This window comes from Columba livia, chromosome 16 (genome assembly GCF_036013475.1).
Source record: "Columba livia isolate bColLiv1 breed racing homer chromosome 16, bColLiv1.pat.W.v2, whole genome shotgun sequence".
NCBI classification, from domain to species: domain Eukaryota; kingdom Metazoa; phylum Chordata; class Aves; order Columbiformes; family Columbidae; genus Columba; species Columba livia.
In genome coordinates this window covers 189,680-214,037 of record NC_088617.1, presented here as the reverse complement: position 1 = coordinate 214,037, position 24,358 = coordinate 189,680, and the positions used below count along the sequence as shown (strand labels likewise).

Below are 24,358 nucleotides of genomic sequence, written 5' to 3'. Positions count from 1 at the left end.
CACTGCATTTTTCCACGCCTGAGCACACTGAGCTCAAAACCATGAAGATAATGTGCTGCACTCAGGTAAGTCACCACAAGGGTGTGAGGGAGAAAACAATCAAATGCAAAAAGCAACCTTACACCTACTAAAAATGTAATGAAACCTGCATGTTTTTGACTTTTCCTTATTAATTCACAACCTTTCTCTTCTCTTCCGCCAATGCAGAGAGCAGACACTGCCTGCAGTTGTCACTACAGAAGCATAAATCTCACGTTCCTGTTTTCTCCTAGACCACATAGTATCTCTACTCTTTCCTATAGTCAACTTTTGCATGGCTAATTTCTCCCTTTACTTCACATTTGGCTATGTAGCTCTTCTATCCCAGTCATGCTACCCCAGTTGGTCTGTTTCTACCCTCGAGCAATAGGTGCTAGGTATGTTGTGCATCTTCTGTTAGCACGTCCTGCCATGGTTCACATTAAGCATAACCAATCTGCTAAGCCCTGGACAGCTGCTGGTTTTACAGGCTGTCAACACAAAGACTGCCTGTGTGCCTGCTGGTGGGATTTTGATCCTTGAGGAGCCCAGCAAGTGAATTTACTCAGTTCAGCTGGAAATTTAATCAAGCAATTGAAATGCCACAATTAAGAGAACCAGCTTTGCTTAGTTTAGCTTTTCTTCACAAACTGGCATTGGTGCTCATCTAACATCTTAAAATCACATATCTTTCACTTCTAATGTAGCTTCTCAAAGTTAATAGGGTGCATTTTCAGCAACAGATATAATACAGTAAATGAGTGCAACAAAGATCCCAAACCACAAGCTTTCACAAGAGAGGACAGCCTGTACCACAACTTCTCCCTCTAAAACTGGTCCAGGAACTACTTCCTTAGTGTGTGTGTGCATGTGTCAGCAGAATGGAAGCTAACAGAGACAAAAATCAGTGAGAAAACAACACGAAAACAGATGAATGCGTGACATAAAGGTAAAAAAAGCTCCTGGGACATGGGCCCGAGGAATGTCTTTTGAAACGTTATGGAGTACTACCGAAAAACAACCCCTGCTCCTTTCTGTGCACTGGCTTAGAAACAAACCAACCCAACCAAACAGCAACAACAAAACAACCCACACCACAAAACCTTTCAGTACAGTTTATAAAAAAAAAACAAGTTTCTGCTAGAATCGCACCCCATCTATTTCCCTCTGTCATGGGACTGTCCACAAGAACTCGAGTTTCTGGCTTGTTGGGGAAAAGGTTAACGTCTAATTGAAAAAGGTAACTTTTTTCTTGGCCTGTATTAATACCACTTTGCCAGTAAATAGGTGGGACAAATACTTTGAAAAGCATGTACACACACCTTAAGCAAAAATCCAAGTTTTAAAAGCAATAGCCCGAAACAGAGCTGTAAGAGTTAAGGTTCTTCTCAAAGCTAAGCATACATTTTTCCATACAAACTGCTGAATCATGGATATTTTGAAGACTAGTTCATTAGGCACAATATAGCATATCTCCAACTCAGCTCTATAAAGTGTGTCCAGTGCTGTACAAAGCATTAAAAAGCATTTAAATGTGGAACTTGCTGGCATCCACTGGCAGAGCAGAAGAACCAAGAAAACTAGTCTAACAGCTGTCTTGAAACACAGCAGATTTATACTGTGGGTTTAGTCATTAACTGTAGTTATCTGACCAATACCAGAACACAAAATGAGCTGGACTAATGTAATGTACAGCCACACCTGAAATACACTCTCCTGACTCCAGGTTGCTGAAGTTAGTTGCATTTCTTCTCAGTCGAAGCATTCAGTTTTGGTTAAAACGAAAGTGTAGGCAAAGAAAAAAGCCAAATAAAGGCTACATACAAGTCAGTTTACCAAATATCTAGATACAGAATGGTTCTGTTGGTCTTCTGCATTGCTATGGCACTGGATTTGCAGGCAACACCCAGCAACTGAAAATTGTTGTGATCTAATAGTCCAACATTTTTCTTTTCTTTCATGGTATATGTTTATGTTTATTTTTTAAAGGGAAGAGGAGATAACATCAGAGAAACAGTGATATAAATATTATCCTTAGCTGTATGGAAACTTAAATCTAAGTAGGCATTCAAGAGTGCAATGTATTGGAAACACTACTAATTGGTTTTAGAATTCAAAATTGATGCTTGATGAATTCAAAGGAAAAACAGAGTTACATGAATACCGCATGAATCTATGAATAACTGAGTGTATAAATGAAATTCTAGAAAGGCTGGCAAAATCACCCTCAGTTACACCACAACTTTGAGTTCATGCCAAGGAAAGCTCTGTTGTTTTTGACAGAAGTACTCAGGTGGGCAGAACTTCAGGTTTAGTTCTCACTGCACAACAGGGTTTTTATTGTGGTCTATAAAAATACTGCACCTCCTACCACCCCTACTGTCCCTTACATTAGAGCAGCCTGACGAGCGTTTGCACTCCAGCACTGGCGGATGGCAGAGCTGTTACAGACTTGGAAGGCGACAAGCAAACCTTTGTGGATGCTTCCTGTGAGGATGGAACCAGAAATCACTCCTTCCTCATATTCTGCCAATAGCATAAATCAAGCTGCTAAGAAGCTTTTCACTGTCATTTTGTTGAAATATTTTTAAAGACTGCTATCAAGGACAACACTGAGGTAATATGAAAGCTGAGCCTGGCTTCTCCTCTCCACCTCCCATCCTCCAGGCCCCTCTCTCTGCAGTTTATTTGGCAGAAAGGCGTTGCACAGCGTCTCATCCAACATTGCTACGGGAGTGTTCCTGAACATGATTAATTTGTTAATGATACGAATCTCCAAACAGCATGTCAGTACCGCTGATGATTTATTAAACGTCAGAGATTGTTCTCTCATGAGCAATAAGGTCTTTCAAGTTGGCGGGTTTGTATGAAACCTCCTGCATTTGCTAAGACCATTCTCATCTCTGCATTGCTCCCAGACAGTGCAAAAAGCTGCAGCAAGGAATTCTTTAATGAATTGCAGGTGAAGTATACCCACAAATAATACAGAGGGGCAGATTACGAATTCTTGCATACTTTCATATACAAAAAGCCAAAAGTTTTCTTTGGAACAGAGACAAGCCTCACTGGGCAAACACTTTGCTTGGTTTGCTCTCCTCCCAGGATGCAAGTGTGCACCAGCAATTGTATAACTAGGGAACATGTTTCCTTTTCTCAGCTGCTCACAATATTGCCCTTGGCACCCCAGTAGCCCAAGATACATGAGTAGAGATTCCTCAAATAGCCTCAGAAACATCAGTAGTTTTTCACATTTATTGGGCACACATTCCTTTTGCCATACAATGCACCTGAAGCCCATAATATAACCCCAAATTGCCACAGTCCCAGCATCCTCTTGACCAGAAAAGTGATACCAAACTGCCCTCAGTTATGATTTGATGACCTTGATCAATGACATACAGGATATGTGTTTCTTCTTCAAGCAACATTTGCAGTCAGCTTGTGCTTTCCTTGTGTTTATTTGAATTTATGCAGACAACCAGTTACTTTTACCTATGTGGAATAATCATAGATAGCTGAAAATATTTAAGATGTGAGATCTTCACTATGACCAGCCAAGAAACCCCTGGCTGCTTTTGGTGTTCTGACAAGTAAGGCCTTTTAACAAAAATATTTCAAAATTGGAATAGCAGGGATTTGTAAGACAGTTTTGGAACTTTTCCTGAATCATATGGACTGGCATGAGATACTCACTCCTACAAAACTAGGCTACTGCAAGATACCTTTACTGAATTCCATTTGAGTTTGGTTTTCACTTGTTGCCTTCCCAAGAACTGTGCTGTGTTTCCAAAGGGTGCAGTTACCTCTCTCCCTATTGCATTCACTTGTCTCCAATACGGGTGTGCTGAGACATAGTTGGAGCTCTATCCAGTTTCACTGTCTATAAAATAAGCCACTAATTTGCAAGCATTAATAAGCATGCCATCCAACGGTGTTTGCATGCCCAAGGTTAACTGGAGGGATTTGCCAGTAGCAGTGCCTCCAAAGTCAGGCGTTTGAACCACCTTGTATGCCACAAACACAAGATCATGCTGGGCCTGCCGTCCATGCTTTCCTGGCACAGAAGTGAGTCAATCTGCTCAGGCTTCTACATATTGTTAAAAAAACTTCTCAATCTTATCACTATTCCTCTATTCATTCCTCATGCACGTTAACTTCACTGAAATATTTCAAAGAATCCCATTCAATGCCATGTATTTCTCTGCACTGTTACAAGTGCAGCACCTTCTCTAAGGCTCTCCAGATTACGACATTGCACTGAGCCCACCTCACATCACCTCCAAGTTACTGTTCCAAGCCAGTGAGAAATATAAAACCTGAATACAAAGAGAAGTAACAGGCAGGAGGACACAAGATCTGGAAACTTGGTAAGATATCCAACCCTTCCATTCATACCATAACTAAAAATCTAGAATAACTAAATCTAGAATTGAACTGTATATATACATATGCATATATATATACCTATGCACAAATTACCGTCATGGCTTTCTTTCTACTTTAGCATAACTGATTAACGTGTATGTATTTAAGACTACGGCACTATCACTTACAAAACAAGAGTTGTACCTTTGACAGAATAGTAGTTTTGAACCTGCAGTTTGTTTTGTAAATCAGTGTAATTCTGGTTGCATTTAACAGGCAGGAGAAAGAGAGAACTTTACATATACTTGTTTAAATGCACTTCTGTGCTCAGACAAACCTCAGAGATGTGGTTGTTTCAACTCTACAGTTCTGTTCACAAGCTGGTAAAGCCATTATTTGCCACAGAAACCTCACAGGAGCAATTAAAACAAACAAACAAAACAAACCCAAAACCAAACAAAACCCCACACAACCTAAAACCAAACCAACCTGTCTTCATCTGCATGCACACAATCTCACTGGAAAATATGCATGCAATCAAGCTACAATCAGCTCTGAACTCCAACAGCAATCTATGGTGCCAGAGATCCCCTGCAAGTTAGGCCGTGCGTCAGGCTTTTAAAACTACTAAACATTTCTTTTAACTCCAAACGAGCTCCATCTTGGTATTCTGCTTCCAGCCTGAAATGAGTTGTAACTCCAGTCACAGAAGTTAAGGCTCTAGGATCAACACTGCTGCACTCCTGGAAGCGGGCATGTTTGAGCAAAGGTGAGGAGGTCAGACAAGGGCAAAGTCCAAAGTAATTTTAAGAGGTTCGACAAAGTAGGGAAGGCTAATGGGAAACCATTTTAATTTATTACAGTCATCCCTAGTGAATAAAAGGACAACGTTTTTCTTCAGCAGCTTGATTACAAAGTAGTAAATCCCTCTGTGTATATAAAAGACTTATGAACAGTATAGATCAAATGTCCAAAAAAAGTTTGCACTATATCTTGGATGCAGGAGTTAGGGATAGTTTTAGATATTCAACCATTCTCATTTTTAAATATTTCCAACATACATTCTCTATATAGGAACAGACACACATACGCAATTCTGCCATCTCCATCTACAAAGACACAACGTAATGATGCTTTTGCAGCACATATTTTTGGATCTTTGCTTTAAAAAAAACCAAAACAAACAAACAAAGGAACATGCTCTTGAACACAGAAACATGTTACCTTTCTCGCTCTCCCCACAACATTTTCTGACTCTTGCTGGCAACAGACATTGATGCTGCTCCAACTACTTGCTGCAATCTCTACAGACCCCAGGCAGCAGTAACCAAGCAAACAAAGCACAGCTCGAGATGACAGTATACCTCAGCAGCATAAACATCCTGAAGTAAGAATTATGCCAGAACAGGATTTTCTCCAATTGCTAACAGGGATTTTGTTCAGTGTATCTATTTCTTTCTCCCTGAACAATTGCCAGTTCTGATAGACTCAATACAACAACTAACACTATTAATTGCACTGGTGTAAGACAGGATTGAAAAACATCTGAAACAGTGTGAGTCGCAGCTACTTAGCCCCAGGTTCTTTTTTTTTTTTTCAGTCAGAAACAGGATTTCTAGGCTTAGAAATAATAGAATGCTCAGCCATTAGGAATTATTGAGCTTTATATTGAGCTGTATAATTCAGAGGCAAACCCTAACATTCGGTTTACTTCGTAAAAAAATAATGACCTGGTCATAGCAATTTGTATCTTCTTCCATGCTGGTTTTCCACACATTTTTCTCTGGTCATGAGAAATAAGTACTTTGAGGCAAGAAGCACTTTAGTTACACCTACATGCAGAGTGGGGCTGGGGCCTCTACCAGCTGCTGTAATACAACAGCAACCACATACTGTCTGAACCATAAACCACCTTTTCGTAAAGTAATTTCAGTAATGCTTACTAAAGAGTTTTGTCAAGACAAATTTTCAGAAACCTTCCTGTTTTGGGTTGGCCTTTTGATGAGGAACATCAACCAGTTCTACAACCCTGCAAACCCTTGGGGTATAAATCCTAACAGCCCCTAGGGGTTACTTACAAGAGATGTTCTGTGATGTCAGCAGTGCTTACAACAGGCCAAGGGACTTTTACAGAGGTCTGGGGACACTATCACATTACCAATAGCTCAGCTACAGGACAGTAACGCTCCTTGTGACCATTATTCACCTTTTCCTAACTAATGGACAAAGGTTTCTGCTGCTGGCATTTCTACTGAGTCATGCATCCCTGCTTCATCAGCCACTCATATCGACACTTCGCAGCTTTGCTGTCTTGAACTAATAGTGCCGCTTCCTCAACCAGGTTTTGGAAAGATCAGTGCTGTCTTCAAGGAACTTTTCTATACAGCAGCAAAGTTGTATGCCACAGGCACAGTGTAATTTAAGATGTTGCATTTTTAACTTTTAATCCCTTTACTGTTAATAAAAAACTTTACAGCAGTTTAGGTTGACATCGACACTTGGCCAAAGCAGGCTCTAGTGTTTGTGTTCTGTCTGCCCACAACACTTCCTGTCATTTCTACCAGCTAAAATGTCCTTTTCTGTGGTTTTGCAAAGTGTCTCTCCCTGCTGTGCACTACACAACAACAGTTGGGTTTCATCTCACGTACGGTTCTTTCAAGCTCATGGGGAGCAAAGAGAAGGAGCGAGAACAACAGGGAGTGGGACCCAAAGCTAAATAAATCAATGTTTCTTTGATCCTTTGGGATCAGGATGCTGTAAAAACACACAGTTATTAGAACTGTGAATTTATTGGTGAAGGACTTGGTTACTGGCACTGTACTTCAACATGAACTTACATTATGGTACTAAGTACAAAGCATTCATTCTGTTTGTGGCTATAAGAATTAATCTCTTCCATGTGCAGAAAGGCTGTGTGATAATTTAACTGAGATTCCTGTTCGTAGTCCGGGCAAGGACTCATCAGCGGCAGGGCTTTCAACAATACACAAGCAACAGCTCCAGGAGCAAATGATGTAACTAATGTCCCTCTGAGCGCTACCAAGCACGGCTAGAGCGGTCTGCACTTTTCAGGGTTTTCATCCAAGTGGGCTGTCAAAAACCTGAAACTAAAAGGTGAGTTTCTCCCAAAACACTTCAAATGCTTAACTTTGGACAGAATTCAATAACTAATGGACTTTGAATGAAATTGTACGTTTCTAATATCTTGCATTTGCCTCAATACTAAAAAAAGCTCTGATCCCAATTATTAAAAATGAAAAAGTAATTTGAAATGTTTATGTGGATGGCAGCTTTATACGCAAGATAGAAATGCTCCAACTGCCTTTTCTATCCAGCTGGAACAAAGTTTTCATTTTTCTTCTTTCATGAAATTTCATTTATTATGAGTACTATGTCTTAGTAAGGCAGCTGTTGGCAGCAAGCTGTGAAATTAAAGTTGAGTTGATTAGTACTAAGAGCCAAGATATAATATGCTTTTGTCAGGGAGAAGTTGTATGTTACATTCAGACAAAAATTCAGTAATTAAAATAGCTAGTCAGTCAATCATACCAACCCCACTTGAAGGGAAAGCTAATGCTACTTTAAAATACAATTTCCAAATTGTGCAAATTGCAAGCAAAAAATTTGGATTTCCATAGCTCAGTTCAGTGAGGTCTTTACATAGCCAATGTGCCAATGACATCAGAAACCCAGAAATTAAGGATTCTTGACTCTCATCACTGTCCTACTAACATGGTGTTAGGTTTTGGGCAAGTCACTTCTGACAACATCGCAAAACAGGAACGAAATCAGGATCAGTGTGTTACTACTATCCACTGGGGATGTCACACACAGCCTGTGACTGAAAGAAATCATCCTGGGCTCCCTCTAACTGGGGCAAGCGCTCTCTTCATTCAATACACAACCATGACTTTCTTTCTTAGAAGAAAATAGCAGTACACTTCTCATCTTCCTCTCAGCCTCCTCTGGAATGTGCTTACGATGCACATTTCAATAATACCTACCCAGAAGTGCCCTTGGGAACCAGGTGAAGGAGCAGGACAGGGCTCGGCCCATGCTGTGGGAAGTCCAAGCCAGGTAAAGGATAGAATTTTACACATGAAATGCATTAATAAAAAGACAGAACATGAAAAAATGCCTAAACTAAAGCATCAGTCTGATTAATCCTCAACAATTAAGTTGATTATACCTTGTAAATTGACTTCCTTCCCATATTGTTGCCTGGAAGTTAAATAGCAAGACCATAGCACCATCTATCTCAGGAATCTGACTAGCTTACAATGACAGCAAAACTTCAAAGACCTTACTTCTGAACCAAGATGCAACCCTGTCCTCTTCCCAGCCCAGTCACAAGCTCCTGCATACTCCTGCAATGACACAAGTCTGTTTACAGTCAGACCAACAAACTGATTTTTCTGGTTTTCTTCTCAGCTGGATCAGTGAGTTGATTCAATTTGTAGCATGTTCCGATAGCAACAACATGGAGGAGGAGACGGGAACATGCAGCCACGCTAAGGAGGCCACTTCTTTTGATGTCAACACAGCTCTCAGCTTAATCCAGTTTTGACTGTAGTTCTAATGCCAAGTAAGACAGTCTGCCCAAATTACTGCACTTCTTAGGTGACAGCTACATGTTCTTCCCTGTAAACATGGGATTACAATTAAATACTCCAACACATGTTGAAGTTGGCATTGCTTTTACTATATTAATGTTCACTGACAAACAGATTAATTTAACAAGGGTTTGATGACTATGTCCCCTCACCTAATCCATAAACTACACCCATGTGCAGACTTTGCGCCAGCAATCCTTACTTGACATCTACTTTAGGTATTTGCAGTGCTGTCCTATTTGCAAGGGAATCAAACTACTTTGGGAGTTTACTTCTTGTCATGCATATACCTTGGCAGCCAGCTACTGCAGTTAAAAAAGGAGCCCAAAAGCTCTACAAGATATCTAGAAAATTAAATAGTATTTAGTAATTGGTGAGAGATTGCTCACTGGTGTTTCGTATCAGTGAATATAGTGGCTGGCTACTAAGGGTTTTTACGCAGAAGGAAGCCTGGCAGGTTCTTTCCTCCATGTGATTCTTTTTCTGAAGAGCTTTTTTAAGGGATAAGGATAGGGTTTTACTCTTCTGAGATTACACGCATTGTTAAAGACAAGTGGACCCTATCTTTTTTGTATTTTAAAAAAATCTGATTTGTCAGCATTTAGAGAGTCAAAATCCTCAGATGAAAAATGCACTTAGTACGTCCATGAAAGATGAGAGCTGACGGCCATCACTCCGCAAGTATTGCCTCAACATACAAACTCACAGACTCACAGCAACATAAAGATAAAATACCAGCAAGGAATTGGAATGAGAATAAAAAGACCATATGAATCATGCACACAACTAATTAAACATGAAAATTGACTCTACAGTCACTTACCTTCACCGTTGTAAGTTAACATTCATCAGAACAAATTTGAGTGGTGTATCTTGGACATTTACAACCTGGGAGAAATTTTCCTTTAAACTCATGTCAGGATAACACAGCTTCCTTTCCAAGGACTGATTATTTCAGGCCTTCCTAACTCAAGTGAAAAAAGCTTAAGACTGAACACAAGCCTTGGTTGACAGCACTTAAATGAGCCTGGAAATCTTCAAATTTACAGCAATGAGAACTGCTGCACAACTTCTAGGCTAAAGCTTCAGGGTGAAGCATACCTATATTCAGCTAACTCACAAGTTGAAGTAGTCAGGTTTTGGTAACTAAACCGTGGTTTTCCTTTTGCATACATAATACTGCATCTTCTAAGCACTTCACTGTTTACCGTCAGGGGAGCATCTGAAAAATGCCTCCACAACTCACATCCCAGCTATTTCCTCTTTACTAACATTTGGTTTGTGGATTACAATCCAAACTGCACTTCCAAAGGCAACAGGAGTATATCGACCATTTGAGGAACAACAGAAAAACCCCTGTGACACTCAGGGCTTGATTTTCAGTGACTCTGGGAAAACAAAACAAAACAAAAACCACACACACACAAAAACAACAACCAAACCAAACCAACAACAACGACAAAAACAACAAAAAACCCAGACAAACAAAAAACAACAAACAACCCAGTATGCTCTAACCTTTAAGAATATATGCCAAGAATAATTACACAATTTTAAGTTCCAGTGACCACAAGATTGCAGGTTCCATACTGCTTCTTCTGATAATGGTATCAGCATCAACACAGAGAGCATCCATTTGAGGAAGGACAGAGAGCACTGTGTTGGCACAACAAAACCCTTTCATTAAGAAGACATCTGGGCCATTAATAGTACGTCTCATAGGGGAGGCAGCACCTGGCTAGATTGGATTTCAAACCAAGCTCTGAAGGAGGTGTTGAGCAAAAGAGAATGGGCTACAAGCAGGACAACACAGGACTGCTGTGTTTTGCTTACTGTATAGTTAAAGGACCATTGAATGATTAATGAAAGACTGACAGTTTCTTTGTAGAGTGGAAGACAATATTTTTGGGGCAAAACTTTGGCTTATCAGGTTAAGCATAAAAATGCTAACACAGAGCTCTCCCCTTAGCTGTCATTCAAATAACTTTTTAAACTTGTTTCCCAGGACAAAAGCATAAATGTAAGGTTGAGAAGCAGCAGCTCAACAAGATGTTAGCTCACCAACATAGCATCTGGCACATCTGTGCAATAACAGTAGCACTATGTGGTCATCTTTGCCTACCGCCTTGTTACCAGCTACAGGGAAATCTTTGGCAAGATCCCTCTCAAAGTAAAGCTACGTCACTGAGAACAGCAGGATCCCGTGCCCTCCTCAAACTCTCCCTGTGCACGCCCCAGCAGGAATGGCAAGTGGTTCATAAGGAACTGAACACAGATCTTCCGTTGTAGCATAAATCAAGTAGCAGAACATTATCATACAAACGTCAGGTTAATGGCTTGAAAAGCCCTGAAGCCCCACATCTGAAGGAAACCTAAAATGTGATTTAAGCCTTGGACACATGATTACAATCAGGATGGCCACCATTTGACAGCAAGACCATCTCACCTGTTTCTACACTCTTGACATGAATATTAACAGAACACATGCAAAAAATCTCAAACATATAAAAAGACATGGCCTATGGAGAGACAGGTCCCCTACCTTTCCCATCTTCAGAGCAGTTACAAAATTACAAGCAACTAAACAAACTCTAAAGAAAACAGATCTAGCAAATAAAAGATCCAGAACATGGCAAAAACATGTCCCTAGTTCTGGCAGCCACTAAAAAGAAGACAACACACTTCAACAGCCAACATGTTACTATACAAGTCCGATTAGATTATTTTCGAAAAAAATCCAGTCCTTAAACACAAGTTCAATTTTCCATGCAGGATGACTTGTGCCCACAAGATGCCCAAACAGCCTTTCAGAGGATTTTGAACAGGTGGGCCTGACTTCAGCTGTCAGCAACCAGGGACCGCTCCTTGTTATCAGACTTGCCTCTTACCTCAGGCGAGCTGCAGGATCAGCACGGCTGCCCTTCTGTGTCACCCTTTCCCGCTCTAAAACTCTCTAAAAATGGCAGTGATTCCCACAGGATGGGATGTGCAATTGCTCCAGATCACAGTCCAATATGAATTTATTAATAAAGTGCTGATTCTGCCATACTGTATCAGGTGTCCGTGCCCCAGCACTGCTGTGGGTGCTTGCAGGGGCCGCTGTGAGGAGGGTTGAGGGGCCACCCCGTGCTGGTTCCAGCCGGTTCTGGATGGTTCTGCCACAGACCCGCAGTAGGACCAGGCTGAGCCCACTGGAGAAGCCAGTAGCACCTCTGTAAATGGGCAAAATTTGGCACGGCGGAAGGCGAAAACGTGAGAGAAACAGCCCTGCAGCAAGGCCTGAGAAAAAGGCGGGAAGGCGGAGCTCCAGCTCCCCTGACAGGAACTGCAGCCCACAGAGCCCGCAGGGAAGCAGGAAGGAGTGTGAGGAGGAGGAAGGAGTGGGAGAAAATAAACCGTATATACTGACTGTGATCGCCCATTCCTCACCCCCCACACCGCCCTGGGGTTGATGGAAGAACCGGGAATGAAAAAGTGAAGTTCAGCCTGGGAAAGGTGGTGGGCAGGGGGAGGTGTATTTAGGCCCTGCCTTTGTTTCACAGATTCTCCCCATGTTGTGTCCATTTTGCCTGTAATGGTAACTCACAAGCAATCTCTCTGCCTTTATCTTGACACACAAGCTCTTTCGTTTTATTTTCTCCCCCAAACCTGCTGAGGACGGGGAGTGGGAGAGGAGCTGGGTGGGTGTCTGCCCACCAGCCGAGGTCAACCCACAACACATATAAAAGTGTTTATTATCCACCTCAGTGTTCTGACTGAAGAATACGCTAAAACTGAAAGAAACATAGCAAACCAAATAAATTCCCTTTCCAATAATCTGCTCCTGACAGAACACAGAATTTCCCTTTTCTCCAACTGTAGAATAGCGGAGAGGAAATCTTTCTAGCAAGAAACAGAGAACTGTGCTAACGTGGTCAGGAGTTTCCAGGACATGCCAGGGCTTCCCCCAGCTACATAAACACTTTTACCACAAAGTTGTTGCACATGTTGTTTCTAACATGTACATTGTTTGGTGCAGTACTCAGTACTTCTCCCCAAATCTCTAAAACTGCTGCTGTCATAACACTGCATCATTACTTCTGTCACAGACATCTACTGCCAACCTCCTTCCTGAGCGACTTTTTGGGTTGTACTAAAAAGCAGGTGAAGAGTAAACCAGAAAGCTCTGAAGAAGCCAGGCTGCCGCAGCGGCAGGGGCACGGGGCAGCGGCACCCGCTCCATCCAGACCGTCCGCCCCTGTCGTGGGGAGCAGACTGGCTGCTGCAGTCCTTCACCAGTGGAGCGGACAACAGAGGCTGCCTGCAGACGTCCTGCTGCTACAGGCCAACACTTTGCTGGCACTTCCAGTCACCTACTTCCCATTTCTAAAGCTGGTCACAAACAGATGAATTCTATCCAATATTCGTATTCACATTTCACTGTGTCTACTCACATACGACACAAATGCAGACTTGGTTTAAAGGAGGGAGACCAAAATCCTCATTCCACTCTCTCCTGCTATTGTGATGGTTCATGCTCTCCCTGCTTATGCTGAACTGTTGTGAAACCACAGTACTGGGAGGACAGGGATGAAGTCAAAGTTCTGTTATTGCAGAAAAAGGCAAAGTGATAACACTACACAAGTGTCTGGACACTGAAATAGTTCTCCACTGGAAAAAACTGACTTGTAAAGACACTTGTGGCAGAGACACCGTGATAGTGATTGTCAGGTTTGAGCTGTCAGTAGCTGGAGATATTCTCTAGCAGCATTTTCATCTGAACTCAGTTTTTTTAAACATCATTATAAAGTATCAAAGCCATCAGTAAGCAGTGAGAGTCTTTTTTTGACAACACTGTTCCTCAAACAATTCCCAGGACGCAGTATGTGCAGTCTGGAGAACTGAGCACCAGCCCGGGCACTACAGCACGCCAGAGCTCCTCCTCTGGACTCGTACCGAGGGACCTTCCTCCTTGAACATGCCCTAATGAATTCCACTGAAGCCTGCAGGTAAAAATCCGTCGCAACCCTTTTGCCCTGACTGATAGCCTTAGAGCGTTCCTTCACACTGCTTCGGCTGCTTTCCAGACCTTTATTTTTGCTCCTTTCTGTCGGTGTCGGCAACAGGAAGTTGCACTCCGTTTTTTCACTGTACGTTTCTCTTAAAACTGACATCTTTGCATTGTAATGAAGGAACCCCTGGGTATTAGTGACAAATTACGCACCAGCTAAAGATATTTTCTTTTCTGTACCAGGTGGAAGATATTAAAATCTCTAGAGGAATTTTGCCTAGTCTGCTACAATAAATCATCACATAATTTTCTTTTAAGGTGACTTAATTTTCCTACCTTTAAAACTTCACAACAAATAAAAAGGTCCTCAGCTGTGTTAATGCAAGATTAAAAGTCTTGTGAACTTAATCGAAGATCATAAATAAGATGTATTTAATTTTATTTTGAAAATTAACATAATTTTACTTTAGCATTTTAAATGTTATTTTTTAAATAAAGAATTCTTCTCTTCTGAGAATAAAAAAATCATGTACCTACCATAGTCAGAAGTTATCACCTCCAAAATCTTAGCAAAACCAGCAAACAAAAAAATCTTCCTTTCTTCAATTACGTAACTTACTAGCAAACAGTGTTTTCAGATTCAAATCCTACTGCACAGAGCCTGCAAGGAGAAGTCCTGCACTGCCTGCTGCTTGGGGAAGAGCTCGTACAGTAGCAACCACAGCGAAGGCAGAGCCTTGCCTTTTAATTCTTTTTTCTAGAAGGTAGCAGTATTTTAAGTCATACATGATTAAGAAGTTGATACTCAACATTTTAACTTCCCAACTATGCAGACTTTGTGTCATTTCAACAGGGTTTTCTACTTCATATGACAGATAAAACTTCAATATTTTATAATTAATACTAAATACTACACAAGCGGCTTATGGCTTCTGATTACATGGCTTCACATATAATTATGTGCTCTTAATCATCAATTAAGTCAATTTTCAATATCATAACAGGCCCAGTAAGTAATCAAGGCAGTGAAAAAGAGTTCATTTTACAACTGAAAGTAACACTAGGACCAAGACAGAAATTAAAGTCATGCCTCACCAGCAAATGGAGGGCGGGAGTGTGTCTATCAATAAATAGAGTACATGAAGTCTATACACAATTGTTTCTTTCTCTATTTGACAAGGAAAAAATGAGAGGCAAAAGATCAATTAAGAAGCAGAAATGTGCAACCAGAGTGTACAACACAACTAGATATTTAGGATCCCACAGTGCTTCTTACAAGCACAGCGCATCCCTCCCCTGCTTCTCCCGGGGGAGTTCCAGCTCCAGTAGTTACTTTCTGTCTGCTCACAAAGTTCAAGTTCAAAACAATATTCATTTTCCATTTCCTGTCCTAAACCAGGGCACAATGCTTCTGTGCATCGTTAAGTAACCATCCCACTTCACCACAGATACAGTTAAACCACTGTTGTCGTGATTGAATAATCCTGGTTTGCGGCAGGGGGCTGGGGAAGGAGCAGCACTGGGCTTCAAGAAGGAAAGCCAAAAACCAAAACTAAATTATACATAACAGGCAGAATACGCCTTCTTTTGAACAACAACTTCAAATTTTCAGGTGCAGAGATACTGAAGAGGGCAAAGTCATTTTAAGGAGAGACAGCAAAGGTCTGTCGAAGTTTTCATGCAGATGACATCTTACATTTCCTCGCACGTGGTTACACGCATCTACAACACTGTTGAATGCTTACGTATTTTAGGTCAGAGACCCAAGCTTGCCTCTTATTCAGAGAGAGCTGAATTTTATTAAAAACGAGATTCCTCAAATGTAGATATTTACACAAGAGGCTACGAAGGCTAAACAGAATGAGAATCTTGATAATTTTATTTCAATAAATAAACAGAAAATTAGTGCCTGCCTTACTTTCCTACTATACACCTGACGCCACCAACACACTTAAGAGTATTAGGTCAGAGGAGACGTTACACCAAGCACTAAGTCACACCACTGCAAAGGTCTTTGGGTGCAGGAGGTTATATCCACTGTTGCCGCAGGGGTTGCGGTTCCTCCCGCTAAGGGGCCGTGCTGGCTTCCCACTCAATGCCGATCTGTTAGCTTTTACTAACCGCTGCTGAAACCCTTTGCGAGTTGCAAACAAGGCCTGCGAGCGTGGATAGCCGAGAAAGACAGTGATGGCCCCTCCTGTTCTGCGCGGCTCAGGCACTAAAGAAATCGGTTAGATTTGCACTGTCTGGGGTTACCATGCGGTTTGTTGGGGTTTTTTTTAAATGTACTCGTGCAACAAGTACAGATGATTTCAAACTGCCCCCTCGTAACAAGGGCCAGCCTTACTGCAGTGAAATGACCGGGAACTGCAGCGCCCGCAGGACTGGATCGAACGCATTTGGCCACAGTCAAACACAAGAAAGGAGAGAATGTCTTTTGCTACAAATACCAAGGCTGACTCGCTTCTAACTCTGTATCTCAGTAGACAGGAGCAGTAACAATGTAGCACTTACCAAATAGAAGCTAGAAAACCCCAGGTTTTTATAAATTCAAAAAGTAAAATTAGCCTATTAAAAAAGGGAAAATTTGGACACAGCCAATATAACATTCAAACGTTTTACTTATAAAAATGTCATGTTTCATAAAAAATGGTGCTTTTTAGTTTGTTAAAGGGTGGAAAAACAATCTTTTTCAAATAAAAAGTATTGCTCAATTCTAAACAAGATTTTAAGTTGTTTCAGGCACAGAAATAGGGACAAAAATAATAAATTTGCATAGCAGCACTTCAGTTTACAAAACCAAAGCACAGACCGTGAGCATTTACTGAAAGTATTTTGTGAATAATCACATCATCAGATAGTTACAATTAAACTCTAAAGAGAGTTATTTGTCACCAAATAACAGTCGGAAGGGGAATCAAACTGGTGATACAGATCTACATTCAAAAATGATCAAAGTTATTTCAAAGGAACTCTAGGAAAAAATCACACCACAAAAAGCTGAATTAAATGCGTCATCAAAAGATGTGATTAGCACTAGATGCAAAACTTGCCGTTAAGACAGCGGGTGAGCCTGTGTGGTGCCCTGCCTAAGCTGTAAATAGCTGGGGCCTCCAGACTGCTGTGCTTACTCAACCTATTAACAAACAAACAAACAAAGCAGATGCCTGCCCTACTTTCCCCTCACTGTTTCTTGTGGGTGCTTGAGTAATCCTAGAGGTATTTCCAGTTTTTAAGGCATTAGCTAAGTTTAAGACATTTCCCCCACGTCCTCTTGCCTTTGCCTGGAAGCACCAGGTTTTCCTGCTCTGGTTGACTTGCTCTGTGAAGCTCTTTCCAGCGCAGACAGAAGCATCAGCTCTCTGTGGGTTAACGAGAATGGGTTATCTGTGCTGACTAGTATTAAATCTCTATTTAGGATTATTATTTATCTATTTAGCTGGGCTGTTCGCCTTCTCAAAAGCAGAGAAGGTAAATGAGAATTTCTGCATTATGAGACTGAACACCTAGAATTAGGCACCAAACAGCATAAAATTACCAGTTTTCTTAAACCTTTCTGCACATCTAAGAAGGGGCAATTCAATCTGGACCTTCTCTAATTACTGCAACCCAGAAAAGTAGGAGCCCGCTGCCAAGAATGAACAGCAAAGAGAAAACTTGTCTGCAGAATGACTTGGCCTGCAGTCTGTAGCACTGGTTTATTTTAAAACATTCCCGAAGAAGTCTATTATTGTTGAAATAATTCAAGACTTCAATTTCCCTGAATTATGAAGTGGTGTTGCAGCAAAGGCAAGTTGAGGTTCTACTGTGCATCAGCTTCCTCTCCAAAAAGCAGAGGGAGATGAATGACACTGGCATTTCATGCAGCACTCACGCAAAGACACGGACGCGAAGGAATCTCAGGTTCGTAACCAAATACTTTAAACCTTCATTTCCTTAAGAGGAAACCAGCTGGGAATAAGTTTGAAATGGGCTATCATCACGGAAGTTTCTAACATCTGAAAAACAAACTTCAATCAATTTCTACCAGTGTCTGTCCATCAGTAACAAACCCTTCACCTGCCTTTCCAATTGCTAAGGCCCAAATCATATCCAGGCTCTCCCGACCTCAATCCCATTTTCACTCTTTGTATTCAAACCTGGCAGTAACAACACACAAAAAAAACCCAGCAGGCTTTCAAACAACAAAATCCCACACCCCGACAAAACAGGCACTCTGCTTCAGCAAGAAAATGTCAGTCAACAAATAGGCACAAATTTCACAATGGCTGAGGTCATTCCCTTTAAGTCATTAGGGTTTGTGGGTGAGTTTTCCTGGTGGTTTTAACATTGGTTTCTGTGACTGCAGTTATGCTTATTTATGCATTTAAGGCGTATGATCTAATACACTTAGGTTTAACTACTTCATTCTTTTGACATTCTTTCCAAATTATAAAAAGGATTCTTGGTGTTTTCACTGCCTTGGTAAAGAAACAAAATTGCTGTCCACATAATTTCTTAAAAATACAGAACAGAGTAAGTACTTGTTGAAAATAATTCAAAGAAAAAAAAAACCCTACACCCCCCAACATAACACTTACTTTTGTTCTCTCCCTAACCTTTGGAAGGAACTTACTATTTTTCAGAAAGAGCTGTTTTGCTGGCTCTTAAAAGACACTCTTCAGGTCCTCAGTATACTTCAGTTACAAGTTACAATCAACACAGTTCAGTATACTTTTTTAAATGTCTCTTCTATTTTTACTGTTTTGCTTTTTAAAAACTGCACGTTTGCGGTACACTTCATTCACACTGCATCTTCCACAGCCACTTTGATCTCTACAGCAATGCTCATTCTACTCGCTGCCTTTTGGTTATGCTCTACCAGGGCTCCTCTGGCTTGATAAAAATCATAACTTCTAAAGGAAGTTTAAATTATCTTCTCCCTCCAAGGCAAAAACCAAAACCAACAGCCCCCACCATCCAAGTCAGGCTGGAGAAATTCACCAACCTTTTGGAAACATTCAGAAACCTTTTTAAGAAACTCAAAACACGAAATGATGTCTACACGTGTACATGCACATCTCTCCCTCAATACCGTGCGCAGTGCATGACTATTAGTTGTATACCTAAATCATACCGAAACATTTTAAGTAACCTTATCAAACTAGAGGCCATGGTTGCTTCTATACAACGTATTTCCAGTGTTCCCAACACTGTTTCATATATCCGAGCTCATTTCTAGTGAACAACAGGAGGAGTGGAGGGTACCCACCAGCTTTGTAGGAGACAGAGGCACTGCTCCTGCCCCATCCCTGGCAGGCACAAGTACCACCTCTCCTCCTGACCCCCAGCTCAGCATCACCACCAGGTACAGCTGTTTCGAGTCTGACTGTGACCCAGTCACACCAACAGTGACAAAATGTTACTCAGCGGCACACAAAACACTCTGAACTTCCCAAGGGATCAGGTCTGCATCTCCCGAATTCTGTAAAATATCACGATTTACAGCCACCCACTCTATGGGGAGCTCAACAACGTCCCAGGCTCCCCTCTCCCCTGCTGCTCCTCCTTTTCCAAGCTGCTTTTTCTAACTGAACCCCAACTAAAATCTCCACAAAAACCCCTCCATTAAAATTCCCGACAAACCTTACCTCAGCCCTGCAGCAGACCTCTGCCTTTCCACAGAGCCTCTGTACATAAACGCGAGGGAAAATACCTTAGCACAGCACTAATGACGCATTTCCCAGAGAGAGCAGGGGTGACAAACAGAATGAGAGCAAAGCTAAGACGCCATCTCGACTTCAGGCAAACAACCTCTTCTGACCTCTGGCAGCTCCCACACACTATTAAACAAAAAGTATTCTCTCCATGTTAATGAACCGTGTACAACCTAACAGATAACACTGATGTTAAATAAACATGTTTATATGTGACTCCTAATGCTAGGACTTAAGCAGCTACAGACAAATCATTTTAAATGGGAAGGATTATGCTCATGTAATCTTTCTCCTCTCATTTTCCACACCTTCAAAATAATTCAAATACGTAATTGAAATCCAAGCAGAAAGACTGAGTGAAAAGAGGTTTGACTATTTCTAATTAATATTCACTCTGACACACTTCATGGAACCATCTATGCAGTGACTACAACTTTGAATCCATTTTCCTCTCACACCTCTTGCAGCTGTAAATCAAGAGAAACTGAAGAGCTTGCCGAGGAAGGAAACAGGATCAGGTTTTGGATGCCCTAATCAAAAAGCATTTTGCAGTTGACTGCAGAGTCCTACATCCTTTATTCCCGCCTTCTCCCGCTTCAGTACTCTGGTGGCACTAGACCGACTGGCAAACGGCACCACCTCCGGGCCCCAAAATGAGCAATTATTTACATCCTAATTGAGGGGCTTATCCTCACCTGATTAAAACAAGGTGTTTGTTAAACATCATTACTTGAGTTAAGATCTGCAAATACTGATGAGGTATTGTTTTAAGAATTAGACTGCCATGAACAATTGTTTTCTGATGAGACCTCTTAACAAACAGTCCCAGCTGGGATAGTATTTTTGGCTTTTCAGTAAGGGGAGGGAAGGAGACTTGCTGAGTCCAACCTGTTCATATCGAACTGGATATTATGCCAAGACATTCGAGCAGTAAAGCTTTTTGCTTTTTTAGTAGACATGCCCCCCCACCCCTTGTACTTTTTACTAAACTAAGCCACTGGTATAACTATTTTTTCTGTCCTGTGTAGTACAACATGAAATTTAATGAAAAGAACCTGATTGTTTGCCCAGCAGACTACACCATGTGCTAATAAAGTTTATATTGCTATTGCTGTGAATAATACACATGCATACAGTAACTATACGTTGGAAACAGCAGTACAAGATTTCCCTACTTGATCTACAGAATGACCCCTCCACTTATGTGATATACTTAAAATCCTCATATTAAAACTGCAGCGTTCCACGGTTTATGGAAAGGATTTGAATTTGCAATTTCATTTAACAGTTCGTCCCTAATAAAAGTCACTCCAGCCAGGCAAAACTAATTCAAAAATATTGTCTTATCATTCTAAGAACTTCTGATAGTTTTTGCAAAATTTTAAAAGCATTTTTCACTGCACAAATAATCTTAACATTCATTTCCACAGATTAAGTCTAACAACCTGTGAATTTATTGCAGAAGGAATCTACTATAAGGAATAATTAGTCTTCAGCACTGTTCTCGCTTGTTCACCAGTTGAAGACACCTTAAAAACATCTGGTTACTGCAAAATTTGGCACAGAAGAAACAAATCTTACTGAGGAGAATTATAGCTGATTTCAGAATAGCTGTTTTACTACTACACATCATAAATAACAGTTGGGAAGACGGCAGAAAATTACTAACTGCTTTAATTGTTTTCTTTGTCAGCAGTGTGTACGTACACACACTGACGCACAAATACAGCCACACCGACTTCAGTATGATGCCTTCCAGGCTTGAAGTTAAACATGCAATTAATTTATGTAGGATTAGTAGTTAAATTAGTACATTTTCAGGGAAATCTAGCACATTGACCAGAGAGGCACAACACAGCAACACACAAGATTCTTTAAATGATATACTGAGATCAAGTTCGTTGTATTAATACCCAAATTTAATTCATTTGTTTAATAAGGCGAACCCGTACACATCGTGTAGTTGAATACGGGGCTTATTGTTGGAGGGGGAATTATCAACAACATTTTTATTTCTCCCTATTGAAGCTTCTCTAATGAAATTTAAGACTGCCAAGGCTGTGAGATATTTGAAACAGGAGCCCATTCTGAATATTTCAACCAAATAATGGTGATAAGATTAGAGTCATGGGAATCAAGTCTACATATTATTTTAAAAGAAAATGAGCTGAGGGGAGCAGGCTAAACAAAGCAAAGCAAAACAAATCCATGAGCCTAAACCTAAAAGAGTGCACCACTTGTTATTTAGCCAAATGTTTAGACCTGCTGGTGGGGAGCAGATGGGGCACTTGAATTGCATGGGCGATTTGACTCAGACCCTTCACAATTTAATTTTGCATCACACATCAAGATTTTCTCTTTTTTCATGAAGAGATGCAAGTTAGAATAATTGAGTCAAGTTATCGGCTACGGTGTCATTTCAAGGGAATTTTTAAAACATGCTTTAAAAGCTTCTGGAATGTTTCCAAAACTGATTATTTTCAAGATATTTGTACTGCAAGTCCTACCTACTTGCATGTGTAACATTTGAAGCCACATGATGCCTTGGATTGCGAAGTAGAAATAAAAATTAGGTTTGTTTAAGAATATAAATGGTTTATTCATGTCAAAAAGGATGATGCAAATTAATTTGTCCTGTATGTAGCAACAAGTAACACAAACCAGTGCAACACTAAATGTGTGAAACTATCTAAGAAACATTCGTTTAGGCACAGAACGATGAGTTTAGATACACGCCGTTCTTCTGGAGATCAAACTGTCCTAATACACACAGATGTAGAGAGGTAGAAATAATTTAGACACGCTTTCTCAATATATTGGGGGGCGAGAGGGGAAGGAACCCTTCTGTGGATGGCATAGCAGAAATAAGAAATTCTCAATGAATTAGTAAAGCTCTTTAGAAGATTAAACAATAAACCATTCCTGCCATTGCCTTTAACAGCGCTAAGGGATGTGTGAATTTGGTACTACACTGAATTAAATTCCTGTTGATAAATTTGATGCAGACCAATAAACTGTTTCTTAGTAAACCATATGTATTTTAACAATTACAATTTTATACAACAGAATATATTATTTGAAGCTTCTGAAAAACAGTAGCTGTATACCATCAATAATTTCCATTAGAGGCCATTCACTGGGCTTAAGAATAATTTAACACTCAAAGTTTACTTAAACTGCATAAATCACAGGACAAGTTTTCCTCGTGTGAACAACCGCGGAAAAGAGCATTTATTTTAAATGCACGCTTCAGTTTTTAAAATAATTACTAAACGAAAGCAGCCTTGAGGTAAAAGCAAACGCTCCGCTGCGCATCAGTTAACCATCTCTGAATTTTGGGTCGCAACCCCGCGGGCAGGACCCCAACGCGCTGTCGCGCTTCACGCCCCGGAAAGCACCGCACCGCGCCCAACGCCATTCCGCGCCCGCGGAGAGCAGCTCACCGCGCTCCCCCGACGGGGTTCGGGACGAGCGCCTCGCTCCGCGGCAGCGCCCTGCGCCGTGCCCCCCGCTCCGCGCCGCTCCGCGCACCGCCCGGCGCGCAACGCGCGGAGGCGGCTTCACACTTCGAACCGCCGGCGGGCACGCAAAGTCCCGTTCGGGAGCGCGCCGCCGCCGCGGGAAGCGGTGCGCGGGGAGAAGGCGCTCCGCGGCCGTTCCCCCGCCCGTACTCACCGGAGGTGCAGCGCGGAGCCGCAGCGCTGCGGAGTGTGCGCGCCCGCTGCGGGCGCAGTGAGCATGTGCGAGGCAGGCGCGCATGCCCGCGGAAGGGAGCGGAGTGGGGCGGCGGCTCCGCACCCCGCGCTGCGCCCGAGGCGCACCCACCCCCCTCCCCGCCGCGTCTCCCGCCGGGGCTCGCGGGCTGCGCAGGGGCGCGGAGCGGCGCGGAGCGCTCGAGCGGTCTGTCCGCACACGCCGCACGAGCGACGGCGCGGGGGGTTGTGATCGGTTCATCTGACCTGTTGCCTTCCCGGTAGCGAGGCCGAAACCCCCGGCCCCTCCGCCCCCCACGGCAGCTTGTCACCGGGGCCTCCGGCCCCTGACAGCGCCGCGGGGCGCTGCCGCCGTCGGGGGCGGCCGGTCCGCGCCGCACCTACCGCACGCGTGGGGCCGCGGCGTGTCGCAGCGGGCGCCCTCGGAGGTGTCCCAGCGCTCGCACGGCTGCGCTGCCCGCGGCGCGGTGCCGGGGCGGAGGAGGAGCCTCCCGCGGCTCCCGCACACCGCGGGGCCCGGCCGGAGCGCGGGGACGCCCTGGCAGCCCCTCTGCTATTGTCACGGAGCTGCCCTGTGTGACCCACCGCCACTGTTTCGGCCGGAGGAGAGCTGTCCCGGCCACTTCCCCCGCGTTTTCTAACAAAAGCCAGTCAGTATTTTCGCTGACAGCAGGTATCTCCTAACACGCCCTTTTGCTTTCATAGCTACAGTTGTTCCTTCATCAGTTCTATCGATGTACATTTGGCTTCAAATTTTTAGAAGATTCGCGGTTTAAAACTTGGAAGCTTGAATACCGCTTGAATACTACCTTATCTGTAGGCTTTCCTTCCATGAAAATCATCATTCTCACTACAGTCCTTGTATTACTGATCTCTAGTGACAATTTTAACATAAAATTTTAAAAAGAAGGGCTTTTTGTGGATGCTCGTTGTGCACACTGTGCCACAGAGCTGTAGGTCCTG

The 24,358-nt window shown here is 42.3% G+C and overlaps 1 protein-coding gene across 26 annotated transcripts in view; it reads right to left on the bottom strand.

Moving 5' to 3' along the window:
* Positions 1-24,358, bottom strand: part of EYA2 (EYA transcriptional coactivator and phosphatase 2) — an 87,500-nt gene that overhangs the window by 62,474 nt on the left and 668 nt on the right. For 3 of the 26 annotated variants that reach the window (XM_065031743.1, XM_065031750.1, XM_065031757.1), the window contains exon 1: positions 23,780-23,971. The exons of 3 other annotated variants lie outside the window; for them this stretch is intronic. Coding sequence is in view for 5 of the 23 variants with exons in the window: in XM_065031736.1 (XP_064887808.1) it covers positions 23,358-23,422 (65 nt within the window). In the remaining 18 variants the exon portion in view is untranslated. 20 more of the 26 variants (XM_065031745.1, XM_065031758.1, XM_065031753.1 and 17 more) reach the window with 19 other exon arrangements.